General features: G+C 29.5%; 1 protein-coding gene across 1 annotated transcript in view; it reads right to left on the bottom strand.

Moving 5' to 3' along the window:
* Positions 1-3,057: 3,057 nt before the first annotated feature.
* The window catches only part of LOC113343970, a 63,137-nt gene continuing 39,218 nt past the window's right edge, over positions 3,058-26,976 (bottom strand). The window contains exon 5 of the mRNA XM_026588039.1: positions 3,058-3,297. Coding sequence (XP_026443824.1) covers positions 3,058-3,297 — 240 coding nt within the window. The remainder of the gene's footprint in view (positions 3,298-26,976) is intronic.

Here is a 26,976-nt window from a genome sequence, read left to right as displayed (position 1 = left end):
TGCCTTTAAATTTTCTCGACCGCCGGGGCCGTAGGACCCGGCCCCCTCCGGCTACTATGATCCAAATAATTAAACACGCTACAGTGACCCGACTAACTAACACACCATAATATGACACGACCAACTAAATATTGGGACTGTTCTATTATGACCCGACTAACTAAATATGCTCCTGACTATTATAGACAAGACCAACTAACACACTAATTTAAATGTGGGCACTACATCTGCCTTTAAATTTTCTCGACCGTTGGGGCCGTAGGACCCGACTTCCTCCGCCTCCTATGATCCAACTAATTAAACACGCTACAGTTACCCGACTAACTAACACATTATAATATGACACGACCAACCAAATATAGGGACCGACTAATTAAATATGCTACCGACTAACTAAACATGCTCGCAACTATTATAGACAGGACTAACTAACACACTAATTTAAATGTGGGTACTACTTCTGCCTTCAAAATTTCTCCACCGACGGGGCCGTAGGCCCCGACCCCTTCCGGCAGCTATGATCTAACTAATCAATAACACTAATGTGACCCAACTAACTAACACACTATAATATGACACGACTAACTAATTATACTCCCGACTATTATAGACAGACTAAAATTGTACGGGAAGATACTGACCGACTGACCAAACAATAAACAAAACTCTAGAAAGCTTGAGCCCCTCCCGAACATGGAAAATCGACAAGAGGTTGAGCGTCGGCCGCAGGCCGGCGTGATACCTAGTCTCTTCATTAAGGAAATGTGGTGGTTATGTCGTGGATAAAGGTGATCGTCGGATCGAAGATCTTGCGGCCTGAAAAAAACGACGGGTGGAGTAATTCGTGGCCGTCGAGATTCGATCCTGTGGCCAGGATATATCGTTGGCGAGAGTAATTCGGGACCGTCCAGATCCTCGGGAGTAATTCGGGGCCGTCGATCCTGTTTTGGCCCGATATAACTACGTTTCGTTAATAACACCACGACAGACAAATCCGAGGTCTCTCTCATGAAAATTTGACGAGAAGAATCCAATAAAAAAATACATGTTTACGAAAAAAAACTTGCAATCACTCTTCGATGTGTTTGAATATTCTTAGAGGACTTACATTCTCGAGTGATTTGAATAGAGAACAAAAGAACACGATGAGAAGGATAAAGAATAAAAATCTCCAATCTTCTTCGTTGAATTTCTTGCACAGGTACACAAACGAGAATTCTTAACCAGGTATGAATTTGATTTCTCTATATCCTATTTGCTTCCGACGTTCTGTGTAATTTTGAGATTTAGGGTTTGAATGATTTGATCAGGGTTTAATTTTAGGGTTTTGAATTGTTTTGATTTATTGAATACAGTGTTTAATGCTTACATCACTGAAAATCTTGATGATTCCGTTGAAGATGTTGAGAGAGGGGGAAATACTCAAAACTATGTATATCTGCGTCTTTTTCTCTTTCGTTTTCGATTGTATTCTTCCTTCTAATCCGATGTAGTTATCTGAATTTAGGCTTCAAAAAGAACCCTAATTTATTTTATCTAACTTTTAATCGTTGATTTTATTTTGGTGATATAATATGAAAAATTTATGGTTGTTTCTTTGTTTTTCAATATTATGAAGCCTGATTGGAGATCTTTTATATGTTATTTGGCCTTCAATTGATTTGGTGTTGACCTGTGATTTTTAATTTTGGGTTTTGCATGTGTGATTTTCAGGATATGTGATTCCCGAGACTGGAATTAGGTTCTGAACAATAGGCATTCGGTGTACAGATTGATATAAATTTGATTACATTCTCAAAAAACCAGACATCACTTGAAATTGGTGAGTTGTTAAATATAAGCCAAAGCCGTCTGTTTATAATAATCTCTTACTTCAGTTATGTAAGGTAATCTCTTAATTTGATCTTTCTTTGCGGTTTGATTTGGGGGGTACTATGTACCATTACAGGTTTCACATATTTTATGGATAATTGTTATCTGATATACAGATGATCGTTGGAAAAGAAAAAACTTACGCATATTTATTAACCAGCCTTGTGAATGCCTAGTCAATGACATATTTATTGGCAGGTCCAAGGTCAGGGATAAGAAAGTAGGTTAGCGAGGAGATATGGTGCTTAAGAAGGAAAGATCAGTGCCACCAACCAGAAGCACCCGTTTGGGTTTCTTAAAGTCTTAAAAAATAGCTTTCATGTCGTTCATATAATCCAGAAGAACGCGTATATTCCTTTCTTTCTTCTTAAGCTGTCATCTCTTCATAAGGTAGATAGAACTCATCCGATGACAAGCATAGAAGCAGTTCCTAGAAAAGGTTCGGGTTCTTCAGCGATCCCTGTCATGGGGGAACAACCTATGATAGCATCCCCCATGGAATTCTTAGATGATGTAGTTCGACCCTTCTTAGGCACTATAGCGAATCCTAGGGTATCTGCAGCACTTCCATACATGGTTGCTACGATTCCTGAAGTTGCAACTACAATTACAAGTCCAGGCGTGTCTGCTACGTCGGAAGAAATGCCAAACCTTAAGATGACTCCAGAGATCATAGAGCAAGTGGAAAGGAAGCTTGAGCTCGAAGCCCGAGTGATACAAAGAGTTAGGACACTCTATCTCTCGCAGAATGAGCCGCTTCCTACGGAAACAGAGTACAGGATTCTTACCTTTGGCATTATTAATGAGTAATGGGAGGTTCCAGAGTGTGAAACACAGAGTGATCCAGAATAGTATGAAATCTAGGGTGTCACCCAGTAGCACTTACGTAAGAAAGCAATTATTTCGATTGCCGGGATGCGGAATGTCAGCCGCACCTTTGATGTTGGGGAACAAAACCAATAGCATGAAGGTTCAAGAAGTAAAGAGGATTAGGTTTGGAAGTCGAACCCTTGATACTCATTCATCCAAGCCACCTTCATGACCATTATCCGCATTCTTAACCTAAGAGATTAGTCCAACAGTCAGATAGAGGAGGCAAATTGTAAGGATCATGAGTCGGGGATATACCACCTTAAACCCGAGGAAAGGAAGAAAGAGAGTGACATGGTATGGTATTGTCATTGGTTAAGAACAAATTCTATTAGCGAACATTGGCCTTTCAGAAAGATGTTCCCCATTAGATGCCATTGATTCTGGTGTTCTTGGTTCCTCACATTGGACTGATCTTGCCTTCTCCTCTGGGATCTTTGTCCAAGACTCATACATCATGTCCCTCGGGATGGACTTTGGTCTCTCATACGCGGTTAATGAAGCCACTTTCTTCTCTATACCTCTGTGTTTCCTTAGCTTCTTGGTATTCTCTGTCTGATTTTGTTAGTGACCAAGGTTCATGCTGATGATATTCACTGCTAGATGAATCTGGAAGACCAAACCTTCCTCACAATGGGGAACCTTTGCCACTACTTCATGTTGTTCTTTTTCCCATCCTTTACGCCCAAGATGTTCATTCTGCCAGGTTTTGGTCTCATTTGCCACTCTTCAGGATCCCGTTGAGATAGGTAGACCCAGTCCCTCAAAGGAACGAAGCAAGGAAGATAAGGAAGGTTGTCACAAGACTGAGTGCTTATCCCTAGTCACTACTGCCGGCACATGCACTTCACATTGGGGCTTTTCCATATGAACTAAGTTAGAACGCACTTCACTTGCGACTCAAAGTCGTCAACTCTTCTATTTTAGGGTGGGTAAAGAAATCCTAACCGGGCTAGACAGACTTGATGCACTAACACAATTTTCTATGACCAATTAATTATACCTTTTTTGAATCACCAACGGATGTTATTTCTTGAAATCCAGCATATTTTCTCACTAGGTTCTTAGTACCTCTACCTTTAACGAATGTAACTTTTTAATTCTTAGGGGGCTATAAGTATGCTACTGCTAGAAGGGTTGTTCACTTAAAATTGTATTTTGTAACTCCTCTATCGGAGTCTAGCCTTGAATGCTATTAATGAAAGACGGCAGCGAGATCACATCTCTTCCTTATTCTCTCGGCCAAAGAATAACACAAAATTCTTAAAACTCGTGTTACCTGTTACATGCTTGTCCTTACCTCTGAAATTTTCTCCTACTGCCGAAAAAGATCCAATCAAAGAAAAAAATAAGCATTCTAAGTTTAACCTTCTTCAAAAGGAGTACCATATCCAAAGGTCGATCCATTTTCCATGACCTGATTTTACCATATTTATGTCCACTTCATAAAAATTAAACCTACCAAGACATATATCATCACCTTTGCCTTTAAGAAAAATTTTGGACCACTGCAAAAAACATTATAAAAGAGAGAATCGGATGTATCCATAAGGCCACTCATGTACAAAAGTAATTTATACACCACAAAAATAGCCATGAAACTGAGTGTTCACATCATATCAGAGATTTGAATATACCTTCTTATATGTATATATTTGCATCTCTTAGCACAACACAACCTGTATCAACAATCATTGCTCCTATACTAAATCAATACTCATCAGCTCCCATTGCTGCGACTATTAGCACATCAACCCCACTTCTCTATCATTATATATGGTCCCATTTCCTGCATCCATTTTGATGGATATTGTGGATTGGCTGCAAAGAGTGCAGTGATAAGATAAATACTTCTTTATGATATAACTGCCGCTGTTGAGGCTTCACGCATTATTGTGATTGCCTTGGGCTTGAACCTTCTAGGAGACCTAATTCAGTTACTACAATATTATGTTTAACGTAACTAACTATGCAGGGGATATTGCATCACAAAGGAGCACATGCCATTTTCGAAGATCAAAAAATTAAGTGAACAGAATTGCAAGCACATCATATAACTCACCAGCTCAGGCACATATACCTTCAAACTCATCGATTAACTCATCTTTAACAGAATAAGTTTGAAAATGTATTGTAATTACAATTAATATGTTCTAAGGCAATACGTCTAGTAAAGATTGCATTTCTATGTACGTTGATTCAAGAAAATATGAAGGAAGTCAAATTTCACAATAGAAGAAGGATGAAAAACCAAGAAGAACTAATCCAAATCCTAACAAATTTCATCTATATTGAATCAAATAGAAAGCAAAGCCAACACAAAAAGAAAGAGTTCATAAAAATGTTGAGTTTTATATACGTTAACTCAAAAAATTCCACACACTTCGTTATAAGTCTGAAATTGATTTCTAAAACTAAATTGTAAATTGGATAAACTCGTCTTTAACAGAAAAGTTTGAAAAATGTATTGTAATCACAATTAATATGTTCTAAGGCAATACGTCTAGTAAAAATTGCATTTCTATGTACGTTGATTAGAGAATATATGAAGGAAGTCAAATTTCACAATAGAAGAAGGATAAAAGACCAATCAGAACTAATCCAAATCCTAATAAATTTCATCTATATAGAATCAAATAGAAAGACTAAGCCAACACAAAAAGAAAGAGTTCATAAAAATATTGAATTTTATATAAATTAACTCAAAAAGGTCTACAAACTTCGTTATAAGTCTGAAATTGATTTCTGAAACTAAATTGTAAACTAGATAAACTCATCTTTAACAGAAAAAGTATGAAAAATGTTTTTTTTTGCTAGGTCAAAATGGTTTATTAAAGCAAAAAAACGTAATTACAAGAATTACAAAATGGGAGGCTCAAGGCCTCCCTACCCCCATAAACCGAAGGGGTAAATTTTTTTTAAAACACATAAAATAAGCTCCAAAACACTTAAAAACAACATAAAGAAGAAAACTAGGTAAATTAGAAACGTTTTCGTCCCTTTTTTCCAAATCTAAAAATCTTCTTCTTGGGAATGAAACTAGCAATAATTTGAGTCAAATCATAGTCACAATAAGTCTCTTTGTAATCATCTTCATAATCAGCATAAGTTTCAACATAGTCACAATTCTCTTCATTTTCATCAGAAGCATAATTACCACCCGGAACAAGCTTAATAGGAGATTGAGCTTTCTTCTTAGTTAACATTCTATCGAGTTGCTCTTTTTTTTTTCCTTGAAATAGTCTTGTCTATAAACTGGATCTCTAATGAATTTAGCACGCACTTCATCAATCTATCTGAAATAGTCTTGAAAAATGTATTGTAATCACAAATAATATGTTCTAAGGCATTACGTCTAGTGAAAATTGCATTTCTATGTACGTTGATTCAAGAAAATATGAAGGAAGTCAAATTTCACAATATAAGAAGGATGAAAGACCAGCCAGAACTAATCCAAATTCTAACAAATTTCATCTATTTGAATCAAATTGAAAGACAAAGCCAATACAAAAATAAAGAGTTCATAAAAATGTTGATTTTTTATACGTTAACTCAAAAAAGTCTACACTCTTCGTTATAAGTCAGAAGTTGATTTCTGAGACTAAATTGTAAACAAGATAAACTCATCTTTAACAGAATTTTTTTGAAAAATGTATTGTAATCACAATTAATATGTTCTAAGGCAGTACGTCTAGTAAAAATTGCATTTCTATGTACGTTGATTCAAAAATATATGAAGGAAGTCAAATTTCACTATATAAGAAAGACGAAAGACCAAGCAGAACTAACCCAAATCCTAACAAATTTCATCTATCTTGAATCAAATAGAAAGACAAAGCCAACACAAAAAGAAAGTGTTCATAAAAAATGTTGAATTTTATATACGTTACCTCAAAAAGTCTACACGCTTCGTTATAAGTCGGGAATTGATTTCTGAGACTAAATTATAAACTAGATAAACTCATCTTTAATAGAAAAAGTTTGAAAAATGTATTGTAATCACAAATAATATGTTCTAAGGATTTACGTCTAGTAAAAATTGCATTCTATGTACGTTGATTCAAGAAAATATGAAGTAAGTCAAATTTCACAATATAAGAAGGATGAAAGACCATCCAGAACTAATCCAAATTCTAACAAATTTCATCTATTTGAATCAAATTTAAAGACAAAGCCAATACAAAAATAAAGAGTTCATAAAAATGTGGAATTTTTTATACGTTAACTCAAAAAAGTCTACACTCTTCGTTATAAGTCGAAAGTTGATTTCTGAGACTAAATTGTAAACTAGATAAACTCATCTTTAAAAGAAAAAGTTTGAAAAATTATTGTAATCACAATTAATATGTTCTAAGGCAGTACGTCTAGTAAAAATTGCATTTCTATGTACGTTGATTCAAGAATATATGAAGGAAGTCAAATTTCACAATAGAAGAAGGATGAAAGACCAAGCAGAACTAATCCAAATCCTAACAAATTTCATCTATATAGAATCAAATAGAACGACAAAGCCAACACAAAAAGAAAGAATTATAAAATGTTGAATTTTATATAAGTTAACTCAAAAAAGTCTACAAACTTCGGTATAAGTCGGAAATTGATTTCTGAGACTAAATTGTAAACTAGATAAACTCATATTTAACAGAAAAAGATTGAAAAATGTATCGTAATTACAATTAACATGTTCTAAGGCAACATGTCTAGTAAAAATTGCATTTCTATGTACGTTGATTCAAGAAAATATGAAGGAAGTCAAATTTCACAATAGAAGAAGGATGAAAGACCAAGAAGAACTAATCCAAATCCTAACAAATTTCATCTATCTTTAACCAAATAGAAAGACAAAGCCAACACAAAAAGAAAGAGTTCATAAAAATGTTGAATTTTATATACGTTAACTCAAAAAAGTCTACACACTTCGTTATAGATCTGAATTGATTTCTGAGACTAAATTGTAAACTATATAAACTCATGTTTAATAGAAAAAGTTTGAAAAATGTATTGTAGTCACAAATAATATGTTCAAAGGCATTACGTCTAGTATAAATTGCATTTCTATGTACGTTGATTCAAGAAAAAATGAAGGAAGTCAAATTTCACAATAGAAGAAGGATTAAAGACCAGGCACAACTAATCCAAATTCCAACAAATTTCAACTATTTGAATCAAATTGAAAGACAAAGCCAATACAAAGATAAAGAATTCATAAAAATGTTAGATTTTTTATACGTTAACTCAAAAAAGTCTACACTCTTCGTTATAAGTCGGAAGTTGATTTCTGAGACTAAATTGTAAACTAGATAAACTCATCTTTAACAGAAAAAGTTTGGAAAATGTATTGTATTCACAATTAATATGATTTAAGGCATTACGTCTAGTAAAAATTGCTTTTCTATGTACGTTGATTCAAGAAAATGTGAAGGAAGTCAAATTTCACAATATAAGAAGGATGAAAGACCATTCATAACTAATCCAAATTCTAACAAATTTCATCCATCTTGAATCAAATAGAAATACAAAGCCAACACAAAAAGAAAGAGTTCATAAAGATGTTGAGTTTTATATACATTAACTCAAAAAAGTTTACACACTTCGTTATACATCTGAAATTGATTTCTGAAACTAAATTGTAAACTGAATAAACTCATCTTTAACAGAAAAAGTTTCAAAAATGTATTGTAATCACAATTAATATGTTCTAAGGCAGTACGTCTAGTAAAAATTGCATTTGTATGTACGTTGATTCATGAATATATGAACGAAGTCAAATTTCACTATAGAAGAAGGACGAAAGACCAAGCAGAACTAATCCAAATCCTAAAAAATTTCATCTATCTTGAACCAAATAGAAAGACAAAGTCAACACAAAAAGAAAGTGTTCATAAAAATGTTGAATTTTATATACGTTAACTCAAAAAGTCTACACACTTCGTTATAAGTCGGAAATTGATTTCTAAGATTAAATTGGAAACTAGATAAACTCATCTTTAACAGAAAAAGTTTGAAAAATGTATTGTAATTACAATTAATATGTTCTAAGGCAATACATCTAGTAAAAATTGCATTTCTATGTACGTTCATTCAAGAAAATATGAAGGAAGTCAAATTTCACCATAGAAGAAGGAATAAAGACCAAGAAGAACTAATCCAAGTCCTAACAAATATCATCTATCTTGAATCAAATAGAAAGACAAAGCCAACACAAAAAGAAAGTGTTCATAAAAATGTTGAATTTTATATATGTTAACTCAAAAAGTCAACACACTTCGTTATACGTCTGAAATTGATTTCTGAGACTAAATTTTAAACTAGATAAACTCATCTTTAACAGAAAAAGTTTGAAAAATGTATTGTAATCACAAATAATATGTTCTAAGGTATTACGTGTAGTAAAAATTGCATTTTTATGTACGTTGATTCAAGAAAATATGAAGGTAGGCAAATTTCACACTAGAAGAAGGATGAAAGACCATGCAAACTAATCCAAATCCTAACAAATTTCATCCATCTTGAATCAAATAGAAAGACAAAGCCAACACAAAAAGAAAGAGTTCATAAAATGCTAAATTTTATATACGTTAACTCAAAAAAGTCTACACACTTCGTTATAAGTCGGAAATTCATTTTTGAGACTAATCTGTAAACTAGATAAACTCATCTTTAACAGAAAAAGTTTGAAAAGAAGGACGAAAGACCAAGCATAACTAATCCAAATCCTAACTAATTTTATCTATTTGAATCAAATTGAAAGACAAAGCCAATACAAAAATAAAGAGTTCATACAAATGTTGATTTTTTATACGTTAACTCAAAAAAGTCTACACTCTTCGTTATAAGTCGGAAGTTGATTTCTGAGACTAAATTGTAAACTAGTTAACTCATCTTTAACAGAAAAATTTTGAAAAATGTATTGTAATTACAATTAACATGTTCTAAGGCAATATGTCTAGTAAAAATTGCATTTCTATGTACGTTGATTCAAGAAAATATGAAGGAAGTCAAATTTCACAATAGAAGAAGGATGGAAGACCTAGAAGAACTAATCCAAATCCTAACAAATTTCATCTATCTTGAATCAAATTGAAAGACAAAGCTAAAACAAAAAGAAAGAGTTCATAAAAATGTTGAATCTTATATACGTTAACTCAAAAAAGTCTACACTCTTCGTTATAAGTCGGAAATTGATTTCTGAGACTAAATTGTAAACTAGATAAACTCATCTTTAACAGAAAAAGTTTGAAAAATGTATTGTAATCACAATTAATATGTTCTAAGGCAATACGTCTAGTAAAAATTGCATTTCTATGTACGTTGATTTAAGAAAATATGAAGGAAGTCAAATTTTACAATAGAGGAAGGTTGAATGACCAAGCATAACTAATCCGAATCCTAACAAATTTCATCTATCTTGAATCAGATAGAAAGAAAAAGCCAATACAAAAATAAAGAGTTCATAAATTTGTTGAATTTTATATACGTTAACTCAAAAAAGTCTACACTCTTCGTTATAAGTCGAAAATTGATTTCTGAGACTAAATTGTAAACTAGATAAACTCATCTTTAACAGAAAAATATTGAAAAATGTATTGTAATCACAATTAATATGTTCTAAGGCAATACGTCTAGTAAAAATTGCATTTCTATGTACGTTGATTCAAAAAAATATGAAGGAAGTCAAATTTCACAATAAAAGAAGGTTGAAAGACCAAGCAGAACTAATCCAAATCCTAACAAATTTCATCTATCTTGAATCAGATAGGAAGACAAAGCCAACACAAAAATAAAGAGTTCATAAATTTGTTGAATTTTATATACGTTAACTCAAAATAGTCTACACACTTCGTTATAAGTCGGAAGTTGATTTCTGAGACTAAATTGTAAACTAGATAAATTCATATTTAATATAAAAAGGTTGAAAAATATATTGTAATTACAATTAATATGTTCTAAGGTAATACCTCTAATAAAAATTTCATTTCTATGTACGTTAGTTCATGAAAATATCAAGGAAGTAAAATTTCACAATAGAAGAAGGATGAAAGACCAAGAAGAACTAATCCAAATCCTAACAAACTTCATCTATTTGAATCAAATTGAAAGACAAAGCCAATAAAAAAATAAAGAGTTCATAAAAATGTTGAATTTTTTATACGTTAACTCAAAAAAGTTACAAACTTCGGTATAAGTCGGAAATCGATTTATGAGACTAAATTGTAAACTAAATAAACTCATCTTTAACAGAAAAAGTTTGAAAAATGTATTTTAATCACAAATTATATGTTCTAAGGAATTACGTCTAGTAAAAATTGCATTTCTATGTGCGTTGAATCAAGAAAATATGAAGGAAGTCAAATTTCACAATAAAATAAGGATGAAAGACCATGCATAACTAATCCAAATTCCAAAACATTTCATCTATTTGAATCAAATTGAAAGACAAAGCCAATACAAAAATAAAGAATTCATAAAAATGTCAGATCTTTTATACGTTAACTAAGTCTACACTCTTCGTTATAAGTCGGAAGTTGATTTCTGAGACTAAAGTGTAAACTAGATAAACTCATCTTTAACAAAAAAAAGTTTGAGAAATGTATTGTATTCACAATTAATATGTTATAAGGCATTACGTCTGGTAAAATTTGCATTTCTATGTACATTTATTCAAGAAAATATGAAGGAAGTCAAATTTCACAATAGAAGAAGGATGGAAGACCAAGAAGAACTAATCCAAATCCAAACAAATTTCATCTATGTTGAATCAAATAGAAAGACAAAGCCAACACAAAAAGAAAGAGTCCATAAAAATGTTGAGTTTTATATATGTTAACTCAAAAAATTCCACACACTTCGTTATAAGTCTGAAATTGATTTCAGAAACTAAATTGTAAACTGGATCAACTCGGCTTTAACAGAAAAGGTTGAAAAATGTATTGCAATCACAATTAATATGTTCTAAGGCAGTACGTCTAGTAAAAATTGCATTTCTATGTACGTTGATTCAAAAATATATGAAGGAAGTCAAATTTCACTATAGAAGAAAGACGAAAGACCAAGCAGAACTAACCCAAATCCTAACAAATTTCATCTATCTTGAATCAAATAGAAAGACAAAGCCAACACAAAAAGAAAGAGTTCATAAAAATGTTGAATTTTATATACGTTAACTCAAAAAAGTCTACACACTTCTTTATACTTCTGAAATTGATTTATGAAACTTAATTGTAAACTAGAAAAACTCATTTTTAAGAGAAAAAGTTTGAAATATGTATTGTAATCACAAATAATATGTTCTAAGGCATTACGTCTAGTAAAAATTGCATTTCTATGTACGTTGATTCAAGAAAATATGAAGGAAGTCAAATTTCACAATATAAGAAGGATGAAAGACCAGCCAGAACTAATCCAAATTCTAACAAATTTAATCTATTTGAATCAAATTGAAAGACAAAGCCGATACAAAAATAAAGAGTTCATAAAAATGTTGATTTTTTATACGTTAACTCAAAAAAGTCTACACTCTTCGTTATAATCCAGAAGTTGATTTCTGAGACTAAATTGTAAACTAGATAAACTCATCTTTAACAGAAACTTTTTGAAAAATATATTGTAATCACAATTAATATGTTCTAAGGCAGTACGTCTAGTAAAAATTGCATTTCTATGTACGTTGATTCAAAAATATATGAAGGAAGTCAAATTTCACTATAGAAGAAAGACGAAAGACCAAGCAGAACTAACCCAAATCCTAACAAATTTCATCTATCTTGAATCAAATAGAAAGACAAAGCCAGCACAAAAACAAAGTGTTCATAAAAATGTTGAATTTTATATACGTTAACTCAAAAAGTCTACACACTTCGTTATAAGTCGGGAATTGATTTCTGAGACTAAATTATAAACTAGATACACTCATCTTTAATATAAAAAGTTTGAAAAATGTATTGTAATCACAAATAATATGTTCTAAGGCTTTGCGTCTAGTAAAAATTGCATTTCTATGTACGTTGATTCAAGAAAATATGATGGAAGTCAAATTTCACAATATAAGAAGGATGAAGACCATCCAAAACTAATCCAAATTCTAAAAAATTTCATATATTTGAATCAAATTGAAAGACAAAGCCAATACAAAAATAAAGAGTTCATAAAAATGTTGAATTTTTTATACGTTAACTCAAAAAAGTCTACACACTTCGTTATAAGTCGGAAAATTATTTCTGAGACTAAATTGTAAACTAGATAAACTCATCTTTAATAGAAAAAGTTTGATAAATGTATTGTAATCACAATTAATATGTTCTAAGGAAATACGTCTAGTAAAAATTGCATTTCTATGTACGTTAATTCATGAATATACGAAGGAAGTCAAGTTTCACAATAGAAGAAGGATGGAAGACCAAGAAGAACTAATCCAAATCCTAACAAATTTCATCTATCTTGAATCAAATAGAAAGACAAAGCTAACAGAAAAAGAAAGAGTTCAAAAAAATGTTGAATCTTATATACGTTAACTCAAAAAAGTCTGCACTCTTCGTTATAAGTCGGAAATTGATTTCCTAGACTAAATTGGAAACTAGATAAACTCATCTTTAACAGAAAAAGTTTGAAAAATGTATTGTAATCACAATTAATATGTTCTAAGGCAATACGTCTAGTAAAATTTGCATTTCTATGTACGTTGATTCAAGAAAATATGAAGGAAGTCAAATTTCACAATAGAAGAAGGTTGAATGACCAAGCAGAACTAATCCAAATCCTAACAAATTGCATCTATCTTGAATCAGATAGAAAGACAAAGCCAATACAAAAATAAAGAGTTCATAAATTTGTTGAATTTTATATACGTTAACTCAAAAAAGTCTACACTCTTCGTTATAAGTCGGAAATTGATTTCTGAGACTAAATTGTAAACTAGATAAACTCATCTTTAACAGAAATAGTTTGAAAAATGTATTGTAATCACAATTAATATGTTCTAAGGCAATACGACTAGTAAAAAGTGCATTTCTATGTACGTTGATTCAAGAAAATATGAAGGAAGTCAAATTTCACAATAGAAGAAGGTTGAAAGACCAAGCAGAACCAATCCGAATCCTAACAAATTTCATCTATCTTGAATCAGATAGAAAGAGAAAGCCAATACAAAAATAAAGAGTTCATAAATTTGTTGAATTTTATATACGTTAACTCAAAATAGTCTACACACTTCGTTATAAGTCGGAAGTTGATTTCTGAGACTAAATTGTAAACTAGATAAATTCATCTTTAATAGAAAAAGTTCGAAAAATATATTGTAATTACAATTAATATGTTCTAAGGTAATACCTCTAATAAAAATTTCATTTCTATGTACGTTGATTCATGAAAATATCAAGGAAGTCAAATTTCACAGTAGAAGAAGGATGAAAGACCGAGAATAACTAATCCAAATCCTAACAAACTTCATCTATTTGAATCAAATTGAAAGACAAAGCCAATAAAAAAATAAAGAGTTCATAAAAATGTTGAATTTTTTATACGTTAACTCAAAAAATTTACAAACTTCGGTATAAGTCGGAAATTGATTTATGAGACTAAATTGTAAACTAGATAAACTCATCTTTAACATAAAAAGTTTGAGAAATGTATTGTATTCACAATTAATATGTTCTAAGGCATTACGTCTAGTAAAAATTGTATTTCTATGTACATTGATTCAAGAAAATATGAAGGAAGTCAAATTTCACAATATAAGAAGGATGAAAGACCAGCCAGAACTAATCCAAATTTCTAACAAATTTCATCTATTTGAATCAAATTGAAAGACAAATCCAATACAAAAATAAAGAGTTCATAAAAATGTTGAATTTTTTATACTTTAACTCAAAAAAGTCTACACTCTTGGTTATAAGTCAGAAGTTGATTTCTGAGACTAAATTGTAAACTAGATAAACTCATCTTTAACAGAAAAAGTTTAAAAAATGTATTGTAATCACAATTAATATGTTTTAAGGCAGTACGTCTAGTAAAAATTACATTTCTATGTACGTTAATTCATGAATATACGAAGGAAGTCAAGTTTCACAATAGAAGAAGGATGGAAGACCAAGAAGAACTAATCCAAATCCTAACAAATTTCATCTATCTTGAATCAAATAGAAAGACAAATCTAACACAAAAAGAAAGAGTTCAAAAAAATGTTGAATCTTATATACGTTAACTCAAAAAAGTCTGCACTCTTCGTTATAAGTTGGAAATTAATTTCCTAGACTAAATTGGAAACTAGATAAACTCATCTTTAACAGAAAAAGTTTTAAAAATGTATTGTAATCACAATTAATATGTTCTAAGGCAATACGTCTAGTAAAAATTGCATTTCTATGTACGTTGATTCAAGAAAATATGAAGGAAGTCAAATTTCACAATAGAAGAAGGTTGAATGACCAAGCAGAACTAATCCAAATCCTAACAAATTTCATCTATCTTGAATCTGATAGAAAGACAAAGCTAATACAAAAATAAAGAGTTCATAAATTTGTTGAATTTTATATACGTTAACTCAAAAAATTCTACACTCTTCGTTATAAGTCGTAAATTGATTTCTGAGACTAAATTGTAAACTAGATAAACTCATCTTTAACAGAAATAGTTTGAAAAATGTATTGTAATCACAATTAATATGTTCTAAGGCAATACGACTAGTAAAAAGTGCATTTCTATGTACGTTGATTCAAGAAAATATGAAGGAAGTCAAATTTCACAATAGAAGAAGGTTGAATGACCAAGCAGAACCAATCCGAATCCTAACAAATTTCATCTATCTTGAATCAGATAGGAAGACAAAGCCAACACAAAAATAAAGAGTTCATAAATTTGTTGAATTTTATATACGTTAACTCAAAATAGTCTACACACTTCGTTATAAGTCGGAAGTTGATTTCTGAGACTAAATTGTAAACTAGATAAATTCATATTTAATATAAAAAGGTTGAAAAATATATTGTAATTACAATTAATATGTTCTAAGGTAATACCTCTAATAAAAATTTCATTTCTATGTACGTTAGTTCATGAAAATATCAAGGAAGTAAAATTTCACAATAGAAGAAGGATGAAAGACCAAGAAGAACTAATCCAAATCCTAACAAACTTCATCTATTTGAATCAAATTGAAAGACAAAGCCAATAAAAAAATAAAGAGTTCATAAAAATGTTGAATTTTTTATACGTTAACTCAAAAAAGTTACAAACTTCGGTATAAGTCGGAAATCGATTTATGAGACTAAATTGTAAACTAGATAAACTCATCTTTAACAGAAAAAGTTTGAAAAATGTATTTTAATCACAAATTATATGTTCTAAGGAATTACGTCTAGTAAAAATTGCATTTCTATGTGCGTTGAATCAAGAAAATATGAAGGAAGTCAAATTTCACAATAAAATAAGGATGAAAGACCATGCATAACTAATCCAAATTCCAAAACATTTCATCTATTTGAATCAAATTGAAAGACAAAGCCAATACAAAAATAAAGAATTCATAAAAATGTCAGATCTTTTATACGTTAACTAAGTCTACACTCTTCGTTATAAGTCGGAAGTTGATTTCTGAGACTAAAGTGTAAACTAGATAAACTCATCTTTAACAAAAAAAAGTTTGAGAAATGTATTGTATTCACAATTAATATGTTATAAGGCATTACGTCTGGTAAAATTTGCATTTCTATGTACATTTATTCAAGAAAATATGAAGGAAGTCAAATTTCACAATAGAAGAAGGATGGAAGACCAAGAAGAACTAATCCAAATCCAAACAAATTTCATCTATGTTGAATCAAATAGAAAGACAAAGCCAACACAAAAAGAAAGAGTCCATAAAAATGTTGAGTTTTATATATGTTAACTCAAAAAATTCCACACACTTCGTTATAAGTCTGAAATTGATTTCAGAAACTAAATTGTAAACTGGATCAACTCGGCTTTAACAGAAAAGGTTGAAAAATGTATTGCAATCACAATTAATATGTTCTAAGGCAGTACGTCTAGTAAAAATTGCATTTCTATGTACGTTGATTCAAAAATATATGAAGGAAGTCAAATTTCACTATAGAAGAAAGACGAAAGACCAAGCAGAACTAACCCAAATCCTAACAAATTTCATCTATCTTGAATCAAATAGAAAGACAAAGCCAACACAAAAAGAAAGAGTTCATAAAAATGTTGAATTTTATATACGTTAACTCAAAAAAGTCTACACACTTCTTTATACTTCTGAAATTGATTTATGAAACTTAATTGTAAACTAGAAAAACTCATTTTTAAGAGAAAAAGTTTGAAATATGTATTGTAATCACAAATAATATGTTCTAAGGCATTACGTCTAGTAAAAATTGCATTTCTATGTACGTTGATTCAAGAAAATATGAAGGAAGTCAAATTTCACAATATAAGAAGGATGAAAGACCAGCCAGAACTAATCCAAATTCTAACAAATTTAATCTATTTGAATCAAATTGAAAGACAAAGCCGATACAAAAATAAAGAGTTCATAAAAATGTTGATTTTTTATACGTTAACTCAAAAAAGTCTACACTCTTCGTTATAATCCAGAAGTTGATTTCTGAGACTAAATTGTAAACTAGATAAACTCATCTTTAACAGAAACTTTTTGAAAAATATATTGTAATCACAATTAATATGTTCTAAGGCAGTACGTCTAGTAAAAATTGCATTTCTATGTACGTTGATTCAAAAATATATGAAGGAAGTCAAATTTCACTATAGAAGAAAGACGAAAGACCAAGCAGAACTAACCCAAATCCTAACAAATTTCATCTATCTTGAATCAAATAGAAAGACAAAGCCAGCACAAAAACAAAGTGTTCATAAAAATGTTGAATTTTATATACGTTAACTCAAAAAGTCTACACACTTCGTTATAAGTCGGGAATTGATTTCTGAGACTAAATTATAAACTAGATACACTCATCTTTAATATAAAAAGTTTGAAAAATGTATTGTAATCACAAATAATATGTTCTAAGGCTTTGCGTCTAGTAAAAATTGCATTTCTATGTACGTTGATTCAAGAAAATATGATGGAAGTCAAATTTCACAATATAAGAAGGATGAAGACCATCCAGAACTAATCCAAATTCTAAAAAATTTCATATATTTGAATCAAATTGAAAGACAAAGCCAATACAAAAATAAAGAGTTCATAAAAATGTTGAATTTTTTATACGTTAACTCAAAAAAGTCTACACACTTCGTTATAAGTCGGAAAATTATTTCTGAGACTAAATTGTAAACTAGATAAACTCATCTTTAATAGAAAAAGTTTGATAAATGTATTGTAATCACAATTAATATGTTCTAAGGAAATACGTCTAGTAAAAATTGCATTTCTATGTACGTTAATTCATGAATATACGAAGGAAGTCAAGTTTCACAATAGAAGAAGGATGGAAGACCAAGAAGAACTAATCCAAATCCTAACAAATTTCATCTATCTTGAATCAAATAGAAAGACAAAGCTAACAGAAAAAGAAAGAGTTCAAAAAAATGTTGAATCTTATATACGTTAACTCAAAAAAGTCTGCACTCTTCGTTATAAGTCGGAAATTGATTTCCTAGACTAAATTGGAAACTAGATAAACTCATCTTTAACAGAAAAAGTTTGAAAAATGTATTGTAATCACAATTAATATGTTCTAAGGCAATACGTCTAGTAAAATTTGCATTTCTATGTACGTTGATTCAAGAAAATATGAAGGAAGTCAAATTTCACAATAGAAGAAGGTTGAATGACCAAGCAGAACTAATCCAAATCCTAACAAATTGCATCTATCTTGAATCAGATAGAAAGACAAAGCCAATACAAAAATAAAGAGTTCATAAATTTGTTGAATTTTATATACGTTAACTCAAAAAAGTCTACACTCTTCGTTATAAGTCGGAAATTGATTTCTGAGACTAAATTGTAAACTAGATAAACTCATCTTTAACAGAAATAGTTTGAAAAATGTATTGTAATCACAATTAATATGTTCTAAGGCAATACGACTAGTAAAAAGTGCATTTCTATGTACGTTGATTCAAGAAAATATGAAGGAAGTCAAATTTCACAATAGAAGAAGGTTGAAAGACCAAGCAGAACCAATCCGAATCCTAACAAATTTCATCTATCTTGAATCAGATAGAAAGAGAAAGCCAATACAAAAATAAAGAGTTCATAAATTTGTTGAATTTTATATACGTTAACTCAAAATAGTCTACACACTTCGTTATAAGTCGGAAGTTGATTTCTGAGACTAAATTGTAAACTAGATAAATTCATCTTTAATAGAAAAAGTTCGAAAAATATATTGTAATTACAATTAATATGTTCTAAGGTAATACCTCTAATAAAAATTTCATTTCTATGTACGTTGATTCATGAAAATATCAAGGAAGTCAAATTTCACAGTAGAAGAAGGATGAAAGACCGAGAATAACTAATCCAAATCCTAACAAACTTCATCTATTTGAATCAAATTGAAAGACAAAGCCAATAAAAAAATAAAGAGTTCATAAAAATGTTGAATTTTTTATACGTTAACTCAAAAAATTTACAAACTTCGGTATAAGTCGGAAATTGATTTATGAGACTAAATTGTAAACTAGATAAACTCATCTTTAACATAAAAAGTTTGAGAAATGTATTGTATTCACAATTAATATGTTCTAAGGCATTACGTCTAGTAAAAATTGTATTTCTATGTACATTGATTCAAGAAAATATGAAGGAAGTCAAATTTCACAATATAAGAAGGATGAAAGACCAGCCAGAACTAATCCAAATTTCTAACAAATTTCATCTATTTGAATCAAATTGAAAGACAAATCCAATACAAAAATAAAGAGTTCATAAAAATGTTGAATTTTTTATACTTTAACTCAAAAAAGTCTACACTCTTGGTTATAAGTCAGAAGTTGATTTCTGAGACTAAATTGTAAACTAGATAAACTCATCTTTAACAGAAAAAGTTTAAAAAATGTATTGTAATCACAATTAATATGTTTTAAGGCAGTACGTCTAGTAAAAATTACATTTCTATGTACGTTAATTCATGAATATACGAAGGAAGTCAAGTTTCACAATAGAAGAAGGATGGAAGACCAAGAAGAACTAATCCAAATCCTAACAAATTTCATCTATCTTGAATCAAATAGAAAGACAAATCTAACACAAAAAGAAAGAGTTCAAAAAAATGTTGAATCTTATATACGTTAACTCAAAAAAGTCTGCACTCTTCGTTATAAGTTGGAAATTAATTTCCTAGACTAAATTGGAAACTAGATAAACTCATCTTTAACAGAAAAAGTTTTAAAAATGTATTGTAATCACAATTAATATGTTCTAAGGCAATACGTCTAGTAAAAATTGCATTTCTATGTACGTTGATTCAAGAAAATATGAAGGAAGTCAAATTTCACAATAGAAGAAGGTTGAATGACCAAGCAGAACTAATCCAAATCCTAACAAATTTCATCTATCTTGAATCTGATAGAAAGACAAAGCTAATACAAAAATAAAGAGTTCATAAATTTGTTGAATTTTATATACGTTAACTCAAAAAATTCTACACTCTTCGTTATAAGTCGTAAATTGATTTCTGAGACTAAATTGTAAACTAGATAAACTCATCTTTAACAGAAATAGTTTGAAAAATGTATTGTAATCACAATTAATATGTTCTAAGGCAATACGACTAGTAAAAAGTGCATTTCTATGTACGTTGATTCAAGAAAATATGAAGGAAGTCAAATTTCACAATAGAAGAAGGTTGAATGACCAAGCAGAACCAATCCGAATCCTAACAAATTTCATCTATCTTGAATCAGATAGGAAGACAAAGCCAACACAAAAATAAAGAGTTCATAAATTTGTTGAATTTTATATACGTTAACTCAAAATAGTCTACACACTTCGTTATAAGTCGGAAGTTGATTTCTGAGACTAAATTGTAAACTAGATAAATTCATATTTAATATAAAAAGGTTGAAAAATATATTGTAATTACAATTAATATGTTCTAAGGTAATACCTCTAATAAAAATTTCATTTCTATGTACGTTAGTTCATGAAAATATCAAGGAAGTAAAATTTCACAATAGAAGAAGGATGAAAGACCAAGAAGAACTAATCCAAATCCTAACAAACTTCATCTATTTGAATCAAATTGAAAGACAAAGCCAATAAAAAAATAAAGAGTTCATAAAAATGTTGAATTTTTTATACGTTAACTCAAAAAAGTTACAAACTTCGGTATAAGTCGGAAATCGATTTATGAGACTAAATTGTAAACTAGATAAACTCATCTTTAACAGAAAAAGTTTGAAAAATGTATTTTAATCACAAATTATATGTTCTAAGGAATTACGTCTAGTAAAAATTGCATTTCTATGTGCGTTGAATCAAGAAAATATGAAGGAAGTCAAATTTCACAATAAAATAAGGATGAAAGACCATGCATAACTAATCCAAATTCCAAAACATTTCATCTATTTGAATCAAATTGAAAGACAAAGCCAATACAAAAATAAAGAATTCATAAAAATGTCAGATCTTTTATACGTTAACTAAGTCTACACTCTTCGTTATAAGTCGGAAGTTGATTTCTGAGACTAAAGTGTAAACTAGATAAACTCATCTTTAACAAAAAAAAGTTTGAGAAATGTATTGTATTCACAATTAATATGTTATAAGGCATTACGTCTGGTAAAATTTGCATTTCTATGTACATTTATTCAAGAAAATATGAAGGAAGTCAAATTTCACAATAGAAGAAGGATGGAAGACCAAGAAGAACTAATCCAAATCCAAACAAATTTCATCTATGTTGAATCAAATAGAAAGACAAAGCCAACACAAAAAGAAAGAGTCCATAAAAATGTTGAGTTTTATATATGTTAACTCAAAAAATTCCACACACTTCGTTATAAGTCTGAAATTGATTTCAGAAACTAAATTGTAAACTGGATCAACTCGGCTTTAACAGAAAAGGTTGAAAAATGTATTGCAATCACAATTAATATGTTCTAAGGCAGTACGTCTAGTAAAAATTGCATTTCTATGTACGTTGATTCAAAAATATATGAAGGAAGTCAAATTTCACTATAGAAGAAAGACGAAAGACCAAGCAGAACTAACCCAAATCCTAACAAATTTCATCTATCTTGAATCAAATAGAAAGACAAAGCCAACACAAAAAGAAAGAGTTCATAAAAATGTTGAATTTTATATACGTTAACTCAAAAAAGTCTACACACTTCTTTATACTTCTGAAATTGATTTATGAAACTTAATTGTAAACTAGAAAAACTCATTTTTAAGAGAAAAAGTTTGAAATATGTATTGTAATCACAAATAATATGTTCTAAGGCATTACGTCTAGTAAAAATTGCATTTCTATGTACGTTGATTCAAGAAAATATGAAGGAAGTCAAATTTCACAATATAAGAAGGATGAAAGACCAGCCAGAACTAATCCAAATTCTAACAAATTTAATCTATTTGAATCAAATTGAAAGACAAAGCCGATACAAAAATAAAGAGTTCATAAAAATGTTGATTTTTTATACGTTAACTCAAAAAAGTCTACACTCTTCGTTATAATCCAGAAGTTGATTTCTGAGACTAAATTGTAAACTAGATAAACTCATCTTTAACAGAAACTTTTTGAAAAATATATTGTAATCACAATTAATATGTTCTAAGGCAGTACGTCTAGTAAAAATTGCATTTCTATGTACGTTGATTCAAAAATATATGAAGGAAGTCAAATTTCACTATAGAAGAAAGACGAAAGACCAAGCAGAACTAACCCAAATCCTAACAAATTTCATCTATCTTGAATCAAATAGAAAGACAAAGCCAGCACAAAAACAAAGTGTTCATAAAAATGTTGAATTTTATATACGTTAACTCAAAAAGTCTACACACTTCGTTATAAGTCGGGAATTGATTTCTGAGACTAAATTATAAACTAGATACACTCATCTTTAATATAAAAAGTTTGAAAAATGTATTGTAATCACAAATAATATGTTCTAAGGCTTTGCGTCTAGTAAAAATTGCATTTCTATGTACGTTGATTCAAGAAAATATGATGGAAGTCAAATTTCACAATATAAGAAGGATGAAGACCATCCAGAACTAATCCAAATTCTAAAAAATTTCATATATTTGAATCAAATTGAAAGACAAAGCCAATACAAAAATAAAGAGTTCATAAAAATGTTGAATTTTTTATACGTTAACTCAAAAAAGTCTACACACTTCGTTATAAGTCGGAAAATTATTTCTGAGACTAAATTGTAAACTAGATAAACTCATCTTTAATAGAAAAAGTTTGATAAATGTATTGTAATCACAATTAATATGTTCTAAGGAAATACGTCTAGTAAAAATTGCATTTCTATGTACGTTAATTCATGAATATACGAAGGAAGTCAAGTTTCACAATAGAAGAAGGATGGAAGACCAAGAAGAACTAATCCAAATCCTAACAAATTTCATCTATCTTGAATCAAATAGAAAGACAAAGCTAACAGAAAAAGAAAGAGTTCAAAAAAATGTTGAATCTTATATACGTTAACTCAAAAAAGTCTGCACTCTTCGTTATAAGTCGGAAATTGATTTCCTAGACTAAATTGGAAACTAGATAAACTCATCTTTAACAGAAAAAGTTTGAAAAATGTATTGTAATCACAATTAATATGTTCTAAGGCAATACGTCTAGTAAAATTTGCATTTCTATGTACGTTGATTCAAGAAAATATGAAGGAAGTCAAATTTCACAATAGAAGAAGGTTGAATGACCAAGCAGAACTAATCCAAATCCTAACAAATTGCATCTATCTTGAATCAGATAGAAAGACAAAGCCAATACAAAAATAAAGAGTTCATAAATTTGTTGAATTTTATATACGTTAACTCAAAAAAGTCTACACTCTTCGTTATAAGTCGGAAATTGATTTCTGAGACTAAATTGTAAACTAGATAAACTCATCTTTAACAGAAATAGTTTGAAAAATGTATTGTAATCACAATTAATATGTTCTAAGGCAATACGACTAGTAAAAAGTGCATTTCTATGTACGTTGATTCAAGAAAATATGAAGGAAGTCAAATTTCACAATAGAAGAAGGTTGAAAGACCAAGCAGAACCAATCCGAATCCTAACAAATTTCATCTATCTTGAATCAGATAGAAAGAGAAAGCCAATACAAAAATAAAGAGTTCATAAATTTGTTGAATTTTATATACGTTAACTCAAAATAGTCTACACACTTCGTTATAAGTCGGAAGTTGATTTCTGAGACTAAATTGTAAACTAGATAAATTCATCTTTAATAGAAAAAGTTCGAAAAATATATTGTAATTACAATTAATATGTTCTAAGGTAATACCTCTAATAAAAATTTCATTTCTATGTACGTTGATTCATGAAAATATCAAGGAAGTCAAATTTCACAGTAGAAGAAGGATGAAAGACCGAGAATAACTAATCCAAATCCTAACAAACTTCATCTATTTGAATCAAATTGAAAGACAAAGCCAATAAAAAAATAAAGAGTTCATAAAAATGTTGAATTTTTTATACGTTAACTCAAAAAATTTACAAACTTCGGTATAAGTCGGAAATTGATTTATGAGACTAAATTGTAAACTAGATAAACTCATCTTTAACATAAAAAGTTTGAGAAATGTATTGTATTCACAATTAATATGTTCTAAGGCATTACGTCTAGTAAAAATTGTATTTCTATGTACATTGATTCAAGAAAATATGAAGGAAGTCAAATTTCACAATATAAGAAGGATGAAAGACCAGCCAGAACTAATCCAAATTTCTAACAAATTTCATCTATTTGAATCAAATTGAAAGACAAATCCAATACAAAAATAAAGAGTTCATAAAAATGTTGAATTTTTTATACTTTAACTCAAAAAAGTCTACACTCTTGGTTATAAGTCAGAAGTTGATTTCTGAGACTAAATTGTAAACTAGATAAACTCATCTTTAACAGAAAAAGTTTAAAAAATGTATTGTAATCACAATTAATATGTTTTAAGGCAGTACGTCTAGTAAAAATTACATTTCTATGTACGTTAATTCATGAATATACGAAGGAAGTCAAGTTTCACAATAGAAGAAGGATGGAAGACCAAGAAGAACTAATCCAAATCCTAACAAATTTCATCTATCTTGAATCAAATAGAAAGACAAATCTAACACAAAAAGAAAGAGTTCAAAAAAATGTTGAATCTTATATACGTTAACTCAAAAAAGTCTGCACTCTTCGTTATAAGTTGGAAATTAATTTCCTAGACTAAATTGGAAACTAGATAAACTCATCTTTAACAGAAAAAGTTTTAAAAATGTATTGTAATCACAATTAATATGTTCTAAGGCAATACGTCTAGTAAAAATTGCATTTCTATGTACGTTGATTCAAGAAAATATGAAGGAAGTCAAATTTCACAATAGAAGAAGGTTGAATGACCAAGCAGAACTAATCCAAATCCTAACAAATTTCATCTATCTTGAATCTGATAGAAAGACAAAGCTAATACAAAAATAAAGAGTTCATAAATTTGTTGAATTTTATATACGTTAACTCAAAAAATTCTACACTCTTCGTTATAAGTCGTAAATTGATTTCTGAGACTAAATTGTAAACTAGATAAACTCATCTTTAACAGAAATAGTTTGAAAAATGTATTGTAATCACAATTAATATGTTCTAAGGCAATACGACTAGTAAAAAGTGCATTTCTATGTACGTTGATTCAAGAAAATATGAAGGAAGTCAAATTTCACAATAGAAGAAGGTTGAATGACCAAGCAGAACCAATCCGAATCCTAACAAATTTCATCTATCTTGAATCAGATAGGAAGACAAAGCCAACACAAAAATAAAGAGTTCATAAATTTGTTGAATTTTATATACGTTAACTCAAAATAGTCTACACACTTCGTTATAAGTCGGAAGTTGATTTCTGAGACTAAATTGTAAACTAGATAAATTCATATTTAATATAAAAAGGTTGAAAAATATATTGTAATTACAATTAATATGTTCTAAGGTAATACCTCTAATAAAAATTTCATTTCTATGTACGTTAGTTCATGAAAATATCAAGGAAGTAAAATTTCACAATAGAAGAAGGATGAAAGACCAAGAAGAACTAATCCAAATCCTAACAAACTTCATCTATTTGAATCAAATTGAAAGACAAAGCCAATAAAAAAATAAAGAGTTCATAAAAATGTTGAATTTTTTATACGTTAACTCAAAAAAGTTACAAACTTCGGTATAAGTCGGAAATCGATTTATGAGACTAAATTGTAAACTAGATAAACTCATCTTTAACAGAAAAAGTTTGAAAAATGTATTTTAATCACAAATTATATGTTCTAAGGAATTACGTCTAGTAAAAATTGCATTTCTATGTGCGTTGAATCAAGAAAATATGAAGGAAGTCAAATTTCACAATAAAATAAGGATGAAAGACCATGCATAACTAATCCAAATTCCAAAACATTTCATCTATTTGAATCAAATTGAAAGACAAAGCCAATACAAAAATAAAGAATTCATAAAAATGTCAGATCTTTTATACGTTAACTCAAAAAAGTCTACACTCTTCGTTATAAGTCGGAAGTTGATTTCTGAGACTAAAGTGTAAACTAGATAAACTCATCTTTAACAAAAAAAAGTTTGAGAAATGTATTGTATTCACAATTAATATGTTATAAGGCATTACGTCTGGTAAAATTTGCATTTCTATGTACATTTATTCAAGAAAATATGAAGGAAGTCAAATTTCACAATAGAAGAAGGATGGAAGACCAAGAAGAACTAATCCAAATCCAAACAAATTTCATCTATGTTGAATCAAATAGAAAGACAAAGCCAACACAAAAAGAAAGAGTCCATAAAAATGTTGAGTTTTGTATATGTTAACTCAAAAAATTCCACACACTTCGTTATAAGTCTGAAATTGATTTCAGAAACTAAATTGTAAACTGGATCAACTCGGCTTTAACAGAAAAGGTTGAAAAATGTATTGCAATCACAATTAATATGTTCTAAGGCAGTACGTCTAGTAAAAATTGCATTTCTATGTACGTTGATTCAAAAATATATGAAGGAAGTCAAATTTCACTATAGAAGAAAGACGAAAGACCAAGCAGAACTAAC

The sequence above is a fragment of the Papaver somniferum genome, unplaced genomic scaffold (assembly GCF_003573695.1).
Source record: "Papaver somniferum cultivar HN1 unplaced genomic scaffold, ASM357369v1 unplaced-scaffold_70, whole genome shotgun sequence".
NCBI classification, from domain to species: Eukaryota; Viridiplantae; Streptophyta; class Magnoliopsida; order Ranunculales; family Papaveraceae; genus Papaver; species Papaver somniferum.
The sequence above is the reverse complement of the archived record's forward strand: the minus strand, read 5'-3'. Positions and strand labels throughout refer to the sequence as shown.